Here is a 16,152-nt window from a genome sequence, read left to right on the forward strand (position 1 = left end):
TTACTGAAACGTCATGTGGCACACTATTCTCAGTTTTTTTGAGGAAACTCCATACTGTTTTCCACAGTGGCTGCACCAATTTACATTCCCACCAGCAGTCCAAAAGGATTCCCTTTTCTCCACATCTTCGCCAGCATTTATTATCTCTTATTTGCTTCATGATAGCCATTCTAACAGGTGTGAGGTGATATCTCACTGTGGCTTGTATGTGTATTGATTTGAGACACATGCACTCCCAGGTTCACTGCAGCATTATTCACAATAGCCAAGACACGGAAACAACCTAAGAGTCCACTGATGGATAAATGGATAAATAGTGTGTGTGTATCTATGTATAGATACATAGATAGACACACACACACACACACACTCTGGAATCTTATTCAGCCATAACAAAGAGAAGGAAATCCTGCCATTTGCAACAACGTGGATGGACCCTGAAGGCATTATGCTAAGTGAAATAAGTCAGACAGAGAAAAATAAATACTGCATGATCTCACTTGTGTGTGGAATCTAAAAACAGCTGAATTCATTAAAAAAAAGTAAAATAGTGGTCACCAGGGGCTGGGGATGAGGGGATACAAGAGACATTGTTTAAGGTACAAACTTGCAACCGGTAGTTAAATAAGTCTTGGAGATCTAAGGCACAGTACAGTGAATACTGACAACAGTAATGTATTATAATCATCAGACTTGCTAAGAGACCAGATCTTCATTATTCCTACCACAAAAAAGAAACTGTAATTATGTGAGCTGATAAAGGCACCAGCTTATGCTCCAAGGGCAACCATACTGCAACATATAAATCTATCAAGTCAATGTGTTGTACGCCTTAAATTTACACAATGTTATATGCCAAATATATTACAATTTTAAAAAGATAACCTATAAAATCACGCATTTCATTGCTCTGCATGTAGGGGGCACTCATAGAGATGCCTGGCAGAAAAACAGACACATGGATCAACGGAACAGTATTGAGAGCCCAGAAATAAAACCCACAAATCTATGGATAGGTAATCTTCGACAAAGGAGCCAACAACATAGAGTGGAGAAAGGAGAGTCTCTTTAACAAATGGTGTTGGGAAAACTGGACAGCCACGTGCAAAAGAATGAAAGTAGACCATTGCCTTACACCATACACAAAAATCAACTCAAAATGGATTTAAGATTTGAATGTAAGAACTGAAACCATAAAACTCCTAGAAGAAAATATAGGCAGTACGCTCTTTGAGATCGGTCTTAGCAGTGTCTTTTTCGAATACCACATCTACTCAGGCAAGAGAAACAAAAGAAAAAACAAACAAATGAGATTACCTCCAACTGAAAAGCTTTTGCAAGGCAAAGGAAACCATGAACAAAAGGAAAAGACAACCCACCAACTGGGAGAGAATATTTGCAAATCAGATATCTAACAAGGGGATAATTTCCAAAATATATAAAGAACTCATACAACTTATCAACAACAAAACAAACAACCGGATCAAAAAATGAGCAGAGGATATGAACAGACATTTTTCCAAAGAAGATTTTCAGATGGTCAACAGGCACATGAAAAGATATTCAACATCACTAATCATCAGGGAAATGCAAATCAAAACTACAATGAGATATCACCTTACACCTGTCAGAATGACTATAATTACAAAGACAAAAAATAACCAATTTTGGAGAGGATGTGGAGAAAAGGGAACCTTCATACACTGCTGATGAGAATGCAAACTGGTACAGCCACTACAGAAATAGTATGGAGATTTCTCAGCAAGTTAAAAATAGAAATAACATATGATCCAGCTACCCCACTACTGGGTATTTATCCAAGCACATGAAATCAACAATACAAAGAGATATATGCACCCCTATGTTCACTGCAGCATTATTCACCACAGCCAAGACTTGGAAGCAACCCAAATGCCCATCTACGGAAGGATGGATAAAGAAGACGTGGTGTATATGTACAGTGAAATACTACTCAGCTATACAAAAAACAAAATCGTCCCATTTGGGACAACATTGATGGACCTTGAGGATATTATACTAAGCTAACTAAGTCAGACAGAGAAAGACAATTACCATACGATTTCACTCACATGTGGAAGATAAACAAACAAACAAGGGATAAAGAGAAAAGATTAGTGGCTACCAGAGGGGAAGAGGGTGGAAACAAGGTGAAAGGGGTAAAGGGGCACATATGTATGGTAACGGACGGAAACTAGACTTTTGGTGGTGAACACAATGCAGTCGATACAGAAGCCTAAATACAGTGATGTACACCTGAAATTCACAGTGTTATAAGCCAATGTGACCTCAATAAAAATAAATAAGTAAATAAATAAACAAAAAGATAAATAAAAACAAAGACAAAGCTCCTTTTCTTTCTCTGAGGCAATACGTGAAACAGCCTCACACTGAGACCACAGGGTATATCTTTTCTTCCTTAACTTTCTTGGGACAAGGTTATCAAATCCTTTTAACAAGAATGCAAAATGACCTTGGATTCCAGGAAAGTAAGAGACGGCCATGTGGTTAGAAAAAAGAAAGAAAAAAATCAATGAGGGCATCCAACAAGGTTGAGAAGAGGGAAGAATTTAGCTCCATTGCACGCGCCCCCCCCCCCCCCGATAATCTCTATCAGTCCTTCAAGAACCTCTCCTCATCATCCCCCAAAACATGCATGCCCACCCAAGCACACTCCCTCTCCCAAAGTAGAATGTCACCCCCTAAGCTCGGAGCAGCCCCCACCTGGAAGATTTGGAACCAGTCCCTAAATTGCTATGCTGGCCTGTGGGGAAGTTCCCAAGCGATTTCTATGAGGCAGGTTGGACAAGCTTGGTCACCAGGTAAACAGGCTCCTATGCGACCCTCTGTTCGGTATGATGTTCTAGTACCCAACTGTAGCAAGTGCTATATGAGTGTCACAAATTACACACTGATTGACTTCAGTGATGAAGGCAGAATGTTTCTAGCAAACTTCAAAGGTGACTTGGAAAGTTGGGTGTGAAGCTGCGTAAGTAATGAGAATGAGCAATCAAATATTTTTACTCATTGATAATGATGATGTGGCACATTTTCAACTAGTTGCAAAGGTGATTTGCAAAGTCATCCTCAGGCAATAGATTAGAAACTGGCAAAGCATGCTTTGAGGACCAAATCTGGCCCTCCAACCTCTTGTTATAAATAAAACTTTACTGGAACACAGCCACACCCATTCATTTACATACAGTCTAGGGCTGTTTCTGCACTCTGTGCAACAGACACTGTGTCCCTTAATGCTGAAAATGTTTACTATCTGCCCCTTTGCAGAAAATGATACAATAATACTGTTACATATATTTGGAAGTTGCTAAAAGGATAGACTTTAAAAGTTCTCAGCATAAGAAAAAAAACTTGTAACTATGTGTGGGAACAGATGTTAACTAGAGTTCTTAGGTGATCATTTCATAATGTATGCAAATATCCAATCGTTGTACAGCTGAAACTAATATAATGTTACATGTCAATTAAACCTCAATAAGAAAATAAATTGTTGGGGTTGGCCCGGTGGCGCAGCGGCTAAGTGAGCATGTTCCACTTTGGCGGCTCGGGGTTCGCCGGTTTGGATCCCGGGTGTGGACACAGCACTGCTCATCAAGCCATGCGGTGGTAGGCGTCCCACATAGAAAGTAGAGGAAGATGGGCACGGATGTTAGCTCAGGGCCAGTCGTCCTCAGCAAAAAGAGGAGGAGTGGCAGCAGACGTTAGCTCAGGGCTAATCTTCTTCAAAAAAATGAAAAAATTAAAAAAAAAGAAAAGAAATTGTTAAAAAAAAGAAAAAGACTGCCAACCCTTGGACTAGATGAATGCAGATAAACCTACAGCTTGTCCTGTGACAGAAGAAGCAGACCAGAATCAGACTTCTTAAAAGATACAAAGTTTTATTAAACAAACCTGGAATCAATAGTCTTATTACATAAATTAGACAGCAGTAAAATTTTCCTAGAGTATATATACAAATCACAGTGATTTTCATTGTGCAAGGAATTGACAGGAATAGAAACAGGCTTTTTTTCTTCTTCCACATGAGAAGCTGGGATCACCCCGCAGGGACCCATCCCAGGGGTGCACCACACCTGCAAAGGCACTCCATCTTGTGTCTGTGACACACCCGACAGCAGTCACATGGCCCTGGAGGTGCGTGGGCAACTGGGCCAGGCTGCCCATAGTACGGCGCAAAAACGAAGGAAGCTGTGACAGCTCTGCAGAGCTGAGAAACAGTCTCAGAGGACAAGGGAAGACTGCGTGTCCAGTGGCTTCAAATCCCATCTGGTAAAACACACACTTAATGACTTTTACTTAAATAACAAGTGTCCACCACAGAAGATCAAACACAAGCGCAACAGAATATCTTAAAACACAATAATTTATAGCAAACTGTTACAGAGCATTTCTCCTTTATTATGAAGGACTGTTCCCTTGGATGCAAGCCCACAGGGTGTGCAAAGCACACTTGCTATGAAGACGTTGTGGTGGGTAAAAACAACCCTCAAACACCCCACCTCCACCAAGACACACACACGCGCACACACACGTCCCCCAAACGAGCTATCCAAATACATTATTAACACAACTATTCATGTGCTTTCCTTTTAGTTTTTTGGTAAGTGGACATCATCAACTCAACCTGGATTTATTCAGAAACGGGGACACACGGTACAATACACGGAACTTGCCCAACGTGTGTAAAATACACGTTAGGGAAATGGACCAACGAGAGAAGCACAATCTACGTGTCTCTACAGATCTCTATAATTGGAGCAATCAAGGGCTTCTGTGATGGTGTTAATTTGGGGATGCAAAATGAACTGGCCGGAAAAAAAAAATCCACCCAATTCTTTTCCTGCACTAGTAGCTGGAGTGAGGATTTTGATGTCCTAATGGGATCTGACGCAGCCTGAAGTGCTCACATGGGTCAGCAGCCCTTGGTGCCTAAAGAATGGTGCACTGGGGTCTTTAGTTAACAGCATTGAGCCATATTTTCACAGTTCAAGTGGTCCAAAATCTAGAGGCAACTTAGGTCAACGCAGAAATGGCAAATGCATCCCACATAACTCAACTGTTTAGCACGACTGGTGATTCTGTCATTGGTAACAAGTTAGACTTTAAGTATAGATGCCTAGAATGAAACAAAACATACTAGATACTTATGAACAGGTGATGCGGAACTGCTCCACAGGCAGAGATAGGAAGCAGAGTTTTAAATCACTGAGATGGCGTGAAGTGGGCACGCGTATCTTGTTGCTGGGGCTTCTTGCATATTCTGTTGTGTTGACAGCAGAAATCATGATTTGCCCGTTGCTGCAACAGATACGTTTATGCTGAGCAGGATTCTGACTTCTGCCATGGAGGAAGTGGAAGTCAGCAATGCAAATTGTATGATATGCTGTACGACCAGGGTGATTTTATTTCCTTCTTATCTTTACAGACGCACATCAAAGCAGGCTTGTGACATTCCCCTTAGGAAAACATGACCCGCCTCAGTATACTACTTCTTGCAAAATATGCATTGCCTAAACATTTTTTTTAAATAGTGTTCTTATTTAAGAAAACTGCCAACACACAAAATTGCATAAAACAAATCTGTAATTTTTTAGATCTGAATTTTGTGATTATTTCCATGAACTTTCTTCAAAGCTTTGCACACTGATGATATTTGATCAGATACATGAAAATTTCAGAATGTCTCCACTGAATAACTATTTTTCAATTACATGTGGTGACTGTTTCACGTGTTTGGGACTCATTTTGATTAAACCAGTCTTTGCACTATATCACACCACTTAATTTATAGCCCAGCCATGGGCAGTTAACACACGGCATGTACCACTTTGCATAGTGAAATGGGCACAATCGTCCAAGGTGAATTTAACACCATTAGGTATTCTTGGAATTCCTTTTAATTTTTACTTTGTTTTACATGGCCGATGGCTTATGACAACATTTTTAAGGATTACATTAATGTAATCAATGCATTCAAACATTTGTTTTTCCTGCATATTTGTTCAAAATTAAGGCAATGTATCTCAAGGCTTTCTTGATGCTATTTTCATCTCATATATTAAATTATGGACAGTAAGAATTAAATCTAAAAATATGCATATGGGTCCATGTGTCTATGTACAATGTTTCATTGCATTCAAGGTGTTTCATTTATTTTTTATTTTTTTAAGCAGAAGCCTCCACAATAATGATAATTTATCTTTATAGTGAGAGGATGTGAAACATGTTTTTTTCCTTCTAGGTCCATACCTCAGTGCACAAAGTCACTTTGCCAATTTATCCTTCTAACGTTCAATGATGAAATCATTCAGAAATCGCACTCTAAATTTTTAGCCCATTTTGGCCCGCCACTTAATCCCAACAGGATGGTGACCGAGCAGTACAGAGTGAAAATACAATTCTGTTGGAACACTTACAGAGCGCACCCTTGGAAAATAATTTTTCATTGAGTTACTCATCGTAAAGAGTATATTTTTTACTAAATCTTGTACTCACTCTCACCAACTGAGTTGATTTTAATTTTAATTCAAAGAACAGGGCACTTATGAGAAGGGAAGGGAATATTTAGCATCTTCCATTTCATTGTCTTTTAAAGCTTTCCTAGGTGTGAATTCTCTTGATTCATCCTTCAATATACAGAGCCCTTGCCTTCTGATTTGTGAGTGGAATCTGGCCAAATCTGATGAGCATTTCCTTTGACATTTTGCTACTTAAAAAAAAATGTATGACTTTGCCAAACGGCAGGTCTCCACACCCCTAGCTGTGCCTGCAGAAGAGAAAGGGGGCCAAGCACTATGGGAAGAAATGCCTTCCTGGACACGGCATGGAAAAACCACAGCGGAGGGTAAGAACCTGCCAGGTGACTCAAGAAAAGCAGAGCTGCAGAGGCTGAGAGGCACCTAGTCTTCCTTCTCCCTGCACCCATTCTCCCCAGCATACCCCCAGGTCAGACTCTGCCCCCATCCTGGCTGCTGAAGGAGCTGGACCTTTCTGGAAGAGCATGAGGGAAAAAGGAGGTTGAGGGGGTGATCTTGGAGGTCTGTGAAGGCGTACCCCTGAAGACTCTAGAATCTACTTAAATGCACAGACCTCCACGGGGAGGTCATGGATGAGCCCTATGACCAGAAACACAACAGATTCGTGCAACTCTGTTTTTTGAGCTGAGACAGAATCAACAGAGAATGGCAGCCCATTGAGATATTTACAGCCAAGTTCAGAACCAGGAAGGAGAAGCATAAGAGAGAAGGAAGTGAATTCTGGGCAGCACAGACTCCAAGGACCTCTATCCACGCCCTGTTTCTGGGAAGTCCCGTTATTTAGCAATATACTCCTCGTGGCCCACTCCACATCTGGCTTTCATTAAGTCAGTCCTTAGGGGAAGATGATGCAGAGTACTCTTCAGAGTATCTTCATGATCAGGTCCAAAAACAAAAAAAAATCTCACCCACTGATAATTCTGCAGAAGCCCACCCGATTTACGAGACGAGAGTGTGTGAGATGGACTCAGGCTTTACAAGGAGAAATGAAACTAAGCAGAAACAATCTGCACGCTTACGTCCTAGAGAGCATTTGTTTCTTACTTTTCCCAAAACGAAAGGTAAAAGAAAACGTTTGCATGAAGGTAGTCCGTGGGACTGAGCCGGTATAGAAAGTCATTTGTCAGCTTTGGGAGGTGTATTTTGTTCATGATATTCAAACTGGAATTTTAATAGGTAGCCACCTCTCTCCGGAGTACAAAATTTTTGAATGCAATACAGAAAATTTCCTGAATGCATTTCTTTCCTTGAACAACTTTTATAGTCATTGGCTCGTCTTGGATTAAAATTCAAACCCACATCTCCTGCCCTCTCCTTCCAGTTTCAAGACCTAAAGTGACCAGATAGGAAGCACTAAAGATATTGGATGTGGACCACCACAAGATATTTTCTTCACAAATAACTATAAAATGCAGATAAGATGATAAAAAAAAAATGCACAGGTCATAGTTTTTAGATTTCGTCCCCAAGAGAACAGATTCTTGAAAAAAAAAATTTGAAAAATAAAAACCACAGGCTCTGCAAAGTATGAACAGTTACATCACTGCATAATTCCTGTGCGCCAGTCATATCGTCTTTTTTACACACGCAACTGCACACGCACATACACGCAATCTGTGGTTCTAATGGAGCACGTTCAGATCAAACTTATAAAGTTGAGTCTATGAGAAATACCCAGATATCACAGTAGGAACACACGCTAGAAGGTCACATAAAATCTACAACGGAACAATTTTTCATAACTTCCTACTGTGCAGTAGATTTCCAGTTGCTTAAATAACTCAGGGTCCATGAATTTCTCCAACCTCTTTATATACATCCGGGCGTGGATAACGGTGGAAATGTCCTCATCTCATCAAGAAGACGCTTCTTCAGGTCTGCTTATGAGCAGTTCCTCATCCCAGGCAGGCTCAAAATCCTGTTTCTGGCACGAAATAAGACAATGGAGTTTGTCAGTTTCTAGCTAAGTGGGTAAATTTTGTAATCATCCTCATAACACACGAGAAACCGAACATTCCTTTGAAATTCTTCTTGCAAAGATCCACAAGGCTGAATTCTAAGTGGGGGGAGATGCCTAATAAAAAAAACTGAACAGGATTTTCAAGATGGGTTTCAAACGTTAGGCAATGTCGTCCTCCACAGAATTATCCATCCTCATTCATGGGAAGAAGGGAGATTAATTGCCAAGGAAGACTGGATCCTCGGCTCAATGTGCTTCGCCGCCGTGGACCTACAGCTAGACAAAGGCTTTATTATGACGCAAAGTAAGGTGAGTTTTCCCCTGCCAGTTGTCTAGCGCCCTCCTCCACCTGCTGAAAAGCACACAGGGTCACTCAGGGTCACTCACAGGTGAACGTCTTTGAGTCACACAGTCCACAGTCTGCTCTGGAGGACCGGAACTAAGCTGAACTGGTGTCTCATCTATGGGAGAAGATTTTGCATCACGACAAAATATCTTCTTACCCAAGAGCATCACACCTAATCATCCTTGGCTGAAAATGCCACACCGTTTTTCCACTTCACGTGCAAATTACTGTCAGCAAAATGACTGAGATAGGCGAAAATAGTAAGGTGCCTGGTTTTTCGAAGATGGGCGCAAAATCCAAATCACATGAAAAAATAGAAAGCAACGTGGTCATGAAATGATCTCTTGATTTCCAAGGCTTCATCAAGAATATCATTCAAACAGTGCCCCCGCCATTGGCCAAAATACATTAAAAATGACTCCACTAGGAAAAATCCTATTGAAATACACATTCCCAAGAATATAACACTGCTGCGAGAAAGGTTATTTGTATCTGTGGAATCTCCTTACAGGATAGCTTGGGCAGTTTTTTGTAAAAAATATTATTCACTGAGGATAAGACAAAATGCACTGGATGGCAGCTCTTTGTTAAATAATTCCACACTACCTCTATTAGAAAAAGGCTCTCTTCTTCTGGCTTACCAAGAAAGTGTTGTTCACGAGAAGACAAAACAAGTCTTTTAATCATCTAAATGACTGGACAAAAATAATTCATAAAATGTTATGGGCAAATCCGACAAAACTGAAGCAACTGATTAGACCAGAAAAAAAAAAAAGTGAACAGATTGAGGAACACCTTATGATTTTTAATACCCATAAGTGGAATTCAGGAGCTCTGCAGAAGCCGGAACAGCTGAAGACACTCCTCATTTTAAGAAAACTGGTCACCATCATGAAAGCGATCATTGTGTGTTGAAAGATTAAAATGCGCCAAGCAGACATGATACTTTCTCATGGATACAGCCAACTATTTCTCTATTACGTTTTTCCTCAATCATTTTAATTTCATCCAGTTTTCCTCTCAGTGTTTCCATGGAAATGGCAGCAGAGAGTGGCGGCTTCCCCTGTGCCGTGAATTCCTCCCTCCCAGATCTCAGCAACGGTGTCCCATTGCCAATGGTGTTGACGAGACAATTATTTTCCCCCTCCTCGTAAGTGCCATCAGGGAAATAAAAATGGGAAAAACAAGATATATCAAGGAGTAGACATCTCACTGGCAATATCTGTAACCAAGTGATTTAGAATGGGGGAGTACTTGAAAGAGCTTAACTACCCATATTAAAAAAAAACTAGACCTTCAAAGTCACAGAGTCACAGACTCTATAGTCAGAGTCACAGGTCTTTAAAAGGTTCAAAAAATAACAGACTACTCAAAATCACTTGTTTTACATCTCAAATTAAGCTTAGCAAATTTCACGAGGCATTCTCCGGTATGGTTACTTTTTACCAAAAAGAGACCCAAAACCCTTTTGAAAACACTTGGTAAGTGTTGTAAGGGAGCTAGTCTGGAACTTGGGGGTTCTGGAACGCAAGAACTCAGGGTTTCCTACCCAAACAAAGTGTCTCTCTCCAATGCTTAGGCACATACAAATCTCTAGACATAGATTCTGTCCCTGTGGATCTGTTTGGGGACTGAGATGCTGGAGCTGATCTGATGCTGCTGGGCTACAGTGCACACCTCGACTAACACACTCTGGGGGGTTTATTAGACTGACACGCGGAAGGAAGGACTGTCTGCTCCATCGCTTGTGTCCAAACGGGTGAGGGAAGCCCCACTTGGTCAACGCAATATCCCCTTGACACGAGGTCCTGTCAACCTCGCTGATTTTCAATTACTAAGAATAAAAATATACCTTCCGGATGTGGATCCCTGTCCTCAGAAATTCTTGAAGACTTCCAAATCTTTCGGCGACACCGGAGGAGCTGTGTTCCAGTCATTCTCGGGATAAGCTTCGAAGTTGGAGGTATCGCCCTCACCACATACTTTGGGCACGATGGGGGGCTACGGGATCAGACGAGACAAGAAGGCATAGTGAGAAAGTAACAGGGCACACCTGGATGATACGTACATCCCTCTACTTCACATAAAAATGGAAATGATTAAAAAAATAAAAAACATGGAAAACCTGGAACTAAGATATTGCAAACGAGGGATCAACCATCAGTCTAAGGAATGTTCATGTAGTATGAGGAATTAAGAGAAGAAGAAGGTACCCAGGACTTGCTTCTGAAATTCTAAAATGCAGAACCACATGGATTGTTTGTTAAATGCAGATTCCCAGGCCTGCACCAAGCTGACCAATTCTGATGTGGCTGGTCCAGCGTCTAGACTTTGGAAAATTCCAGAAAGATGGAAAGAGAACCAGATTTAGCTTTTATCACTGATGCCAAGATTCAATCCTGCATCAATAAAATGAGGCCACGAGGACTGAGAAGGGGGTCAGAGAACTTTTCCTGTAAGTAAATATTTTTGGTTTTGTGGGCTGTACAATTTCTGTTGTGACTGAAAATTCAACAGTGCAACACGCTGTGACTGTAGGGGGAAAGCAGCCATAGAAAATACGTCAATGAATGGGTGTCGCCAATAAAACTTTATTTATAAAAACAAGTGGGGCTGGATTTGGCCCACAGGTTGTACGTTGCTGACTCCTGGACAGATTATTGCCCTACCCACATCCAATTCAAAGATTCTGTAATGCAGGCAGATAGCAACTAGTTTTCTCTATTCCTATGAAACCATTATGTTTTGTTGAGAGCCTGCAACGTGTGTGGTGAGCACCACCCATCTCGCCAGCCCTGCAGGACTGATAAAAACCTGGATGTTTCACAAGTGACTTGAGGCTCAGTGCTGTTAGAATCTTCAAGTCCAGTCCAGGATGAAGACCTAGATTTGTCCCAAATTTGTCTCAAAGCCCTGTGCTTTCTAAGAGACCACAGCAAAGTAGATGCAGCTAGAGCATCCTGACAGAGAACCAGCACGTAAGTGGATTCCACAAGGAGTATTTTAATTTCTGTATTGACATAGAAACAGGTCAAGTTTAATGAGAAGTATCCTATGTTAAAAAAAAGAAAACCTTCTTGTCACTGCTATGTGATACGCTCCATCAGCAATTACAGTCTGTACATCAAAGCACAAACTGTATTGAGTGGTCAGGAGGAACGTCAAGTCTCAGAAACAACACAGAACTTCAGGTGAAGGCTGTCACATTCCGAGGTGACTTAGAAATATCACGCCATGAAGTCGACACAGTAAAGTGTGTACTTGATACCCACGCAGGACAACTTCCATTACAGAATGGTCCAACCCGCATGTGAATATATCCTGTGTTGGTTCCGTGAAAGACTATAAAGGTTTATAAAGATTTAAAAAAATCATATGGGGGATGGACAAAAGGGTTAGGGGCACATGTAGATGGAGACAGAGGAAAACTAGAACTATCGGTGGGGCTGGCCCCAGGACTGGGCGCTTAAGTGCACGCACTCCACTTCGGGGACCCAGGGTTCGCCGTTCCAATCCTGGGTGCAGACATGGCACTGCTCATCAAGCCATGCTGAGGTGGCGTCCCACATAGCACAACCAGAAAGACCTACAACTAGAATATACAACAATGTACTGGGGAGCTTTGGGGAGGGGAAAAAAAGGGGAGAAGATTGGCAACAGATGTTAGCTCAGGGCTAATCTTCCTAAAAATAACAAAAATACTAAAGTTCACATAAATCTTATATGTTAAAAAAAAAAATAAAAGAAACTAGACTATTGGTGGTGAGTACGATGCAGCCTATACAGAAGCTGATATATAATAACGTACAGTTGAGGGGCAGCGCAGGGGTGTAGTGGTTAAGTTCACGTGGTCCACTTCAGTGGCCCAGGATTCACCAGTTCAGATCCTGGGTGCAGACCTACACATTGCTCATCAAGCCATGCTGTGGCAGCGCCTCACATAGAAGAACGAGAAGGATGTACAACTAGGATACACAACTATGTACTGGGGCTTTGGGTGGGTGAAAAAAGAGGAAGATTGGCAAATCTTCCTCACGAAAAATAAAAAAATAATGTACACCTGAAATTATACAATGCTATAAACCAATATGACTCCAACAAAATAATTTTTTAAAAAAATCAAAGAGTAACTTGAATAGCGTCATTTCCTTTTGTCTTTATGCCTCCACCCAATAAATGAGCTATTTCTATAAACCAGGCACCGTGAGTGAACAGAAGGGGCACGATCCTGGCCTTCAGGAAACTTCTGGCTCAGTAATGGCTCTCATGCAGTGTCTCAATCTTGGCTGCATGCTGTGATCCCCTGGCAAACTTATAAAGTTATGAAAATGAAATTACACAGAGACACCTTTTCTTGACCATCATTTTGGCAAAAAGGCAAAAGTTGCACAGCTCACTGCTCTTGAGGCTGTGGGGAAAGAGGCTTTCTCAAAACATTTCCCCCGGAATTGCAAAAATATGCCATTTCTAAGGAGGAGTATGTGGCACCATTACCAAAATTTCAAATGCCTCTATTTTGACCAATGGGCTCATTTCTGGAAATTCATTTTCACACAAATGGAATGGACAAGATTATTCTTTGCAGTAGAAGATTGGAAACAACACACAAAGGAATTATCATGTCATTTACAAAGAATAAGAGAGCTATCCAGGTATGTGGAAAGATCTCCAGGTTGTACTGTGAAGCGAAAAAAGCAAGACTGGAATATTGCATGTATGACACTAGGTTTTGTGTAACAATGGGGAAAAGATAAGACTATGTATATCCATACGGGTTTATATCAGCCTAAAGAAACTCTGGAAGGATACACAGAAAAATCTAATAAACATGGGTACTTATAAGCGGCTGGGAAGGGACAGAGCAAAAGACAGTGAGACTTGGCAATGCATGTCTTTTAATATTGATTTGGCTTTTGAACAATGCAAATATATGACCTATTCAATTTTTTTAAAATAAGTTAATACAATAAAATACTTGGACGTTAAAAGCAAGTCATTGACATCAGAGGTCTGGGTTGACCCCTACAGTCCGGGCAGGAGCCCAGGTAGCAGCATTTTTAAAGTCTGTCCATCAACTATGAAGGGCACAGTTGAGAACACAGCTATTGAGGACTCCTGTCAAAAACATATTCAGTTCAAAGAAAGATGAGCCACAGAATATTCTCCATCTAATCGAATGCCATCACTGTGCAATATCCGTAAGTGCTGGACACATGCCCTACCTGTGTTATTCCACGTGCCATCCCCTGTTAGAGAGGAGGGGAATGAGACTCATCATGGTCCTAGAGCTAGTGAGGGCTGGAGCCAGGTCTCAAAAAGTCCGACCACAAAAGCCCCATCCAGGTGCCTCTTTAGCGCTAAGACATCCGCTAAATAGGGAACTTGGCTCATTAATAATTTGAGATGATCAGGTGTATTGTATAAATTATGCATCCAGCACAGTCACAGAGTCAGAATCTGTCCCCAGAGAAGGAGAGCACAAGGATGCCGGGTTAGTTAAGAGTTGCCCGTTGATGTATGTTGTACCTTCAGTTTCCTTTGGGGCACAGCCTCCCAGTCCACAGTTCGGAACCACCGATGTCGCTTCACATCATCTGCTCCATTCTTCAAGAGAAACATGCATCATCAGTGTACAGAATTTTGACAGGACGGGAGAAAATATATTCCAAAGAATCACTACATTTTTTAGTGTAGAAACAAACAAAAAAAATTAGCTTGCTGTGTTTTGAGTAATTGTCCCTGGAGTGTGAGCTATTAGGAAAATCTCTAAATGAGGTTGTTTGTGTTTTGTTTGCCTTCCTTCATCGTAGAAACAAATCCAGTCATTACGCTCATGTGCACACTACTCTGGACCAAAAAGCAAAGTATAATTATGGTTCAGATCCTAGGCATAAAATCAGACAGATGCACAGCGATTCCCGAGTTTGTTACCTGTTTCCATCTTGACAATTTTCTTTGATATTTATTACCCTCATCGTACAGACATAGAAACTGAGGTCCGCTAAATGATGTGATTTGCTCAGTATTGCCCAGCAAATAAATCACATGACTAGGACTCAAACTGAGGAAGTCCAACTTCAGAGATCTTCACCACCACCCAACATTACTTTCCAATTCACAATGTGTAGTAAGGTGTGTCTACTTCACTCTCAAGTGTTGGCGCCAATGGCTAGCTGGCAGACATCACTACCATCATGACCTCTGAAAATTCCTCCCAAGTTTTCAGCCTTCAACTGCATACTTCTCCCTTTTTATTGTGCTTGTAGCAATTTTTTTGTAACCAATTAAATGTGAGGGAAAGTAGAAGACAGAAACATGTGACCTCTGTGATATAAGAGCCAGTGCATCTGAATTTATGGAAGTGTATCAATTCATATTTTTTAAAGTTGTAAATTTTTTGTCTTCAAAAAAAAAATTTAACAGTTGTCATAACTCCAAAAGAGAAAAAATAATGATGCCATATTTTTTTTTACTTTTTTCCAATTGTATTATTTTGACAACTTTTTCTTTTTCTAATGGAAAAATATATTTTTCAACTACATCTAAGTTGAACAACAAATATCTGTTGAGCATTACTTTGAGGAATGTTGAGAGAAGGCAAATAAGACTTCAAGTTTACTCTAAAACAGATCAAACTCTAGTATGGATACTAAGGTATCGTGATAGCCAAATACCTAGATTATCTATATAGGATGCATAGATAGATAGATAGATGATAGATAGATAGATAGAAAGATGGATGATGGAGATGGACGGATGGAAGAATGGTTGGATGGATAGGGTGAAGATAGAGAGAGAGATGATAGAGAAAGATGTATGAAAGGATGGTTGGATGGTTGGTATGTGGATAGATAGATGGATAGATGATACATAGATACATAGATGGATGGATAGACAGACAGATGATACACAGACAGAAGATAGACAGATTCAACTAATACAAGAGGAAGTGTAAGAGAAAGTGTTAGAAATTTTCCAAGTGTGGAGGACAGAGCAATGTTCATGAGGATGAAAGAGTTAAACACAATGGGTACGCTTCAGAAGGAGAAGGAGAAACACTCCAAATGAAGAAGCACCAAGAGGAGAAAAACAGCAAGCTGTGACCATGAAAGGTATCTGGAGGGGTTACTAACCAATCAAGGCTGGTGTTGAGAGTGTATCATGAATCCAGTGAAATGCAAGGTGAGAAATGTAGGATGGAGAGGCTGCTGAATGCCAACATAAGGCCCTTGGGCTCTCCACTATAAACAACAGACCCTTTTTCATAGAGAGGT

General features: G+C 40.8%; 1 protein-coding gene across 1 annotated transcript in view; it reads right to left on the reverse strand.

The window, feature by feature from the left end:
- Positions 1 to 3,894: 3,894 nt before the first annotated feature.
- PRKX (protein kinase cAMP-dependent X-linked catalytic subunit) overlaps positions 3,895 to 16,152 on the reverse strand; it is a 90,681-nt gene continuing 78,423 nt past the window's right edge. The window contains exons 7-9 of the mRNA XM_070501820.1: positions 14,405 to 14,482; positions 10,731 to 10,879; positions 3,895 to 8,496 (exon numbers count right to left, since the gene is read on the reverse strand). Of these exons, the coding sequence (XP_070357921.1) occupies positions 10,754 to 10,879; positions 14,405 to 14,482 (204 nt within the window). The 3' untranslated portion in view covers positions 3,895 to 8,496; positions 10,731 to 10,753. The remainder of the gene's footprint in view (positions 8,497 to 10,730; positions 10,880 to 14,404; positions 14,483 to 16,152) is intronic.

This window comes from Equus asinus, chromosome X (assembly GCF_041296235.1).
Source record: "Equus asinus isolate D_3611 breed Donkey chromosome X, EquAss-T2T_v2, whole genome shotgun sequence".
Classification (NCBI taxonomy): Eukaryota; Metazoa; Chordata; class Mammalia; order Perissodactyla; family Equidae; genus Equus; species Equus asinus.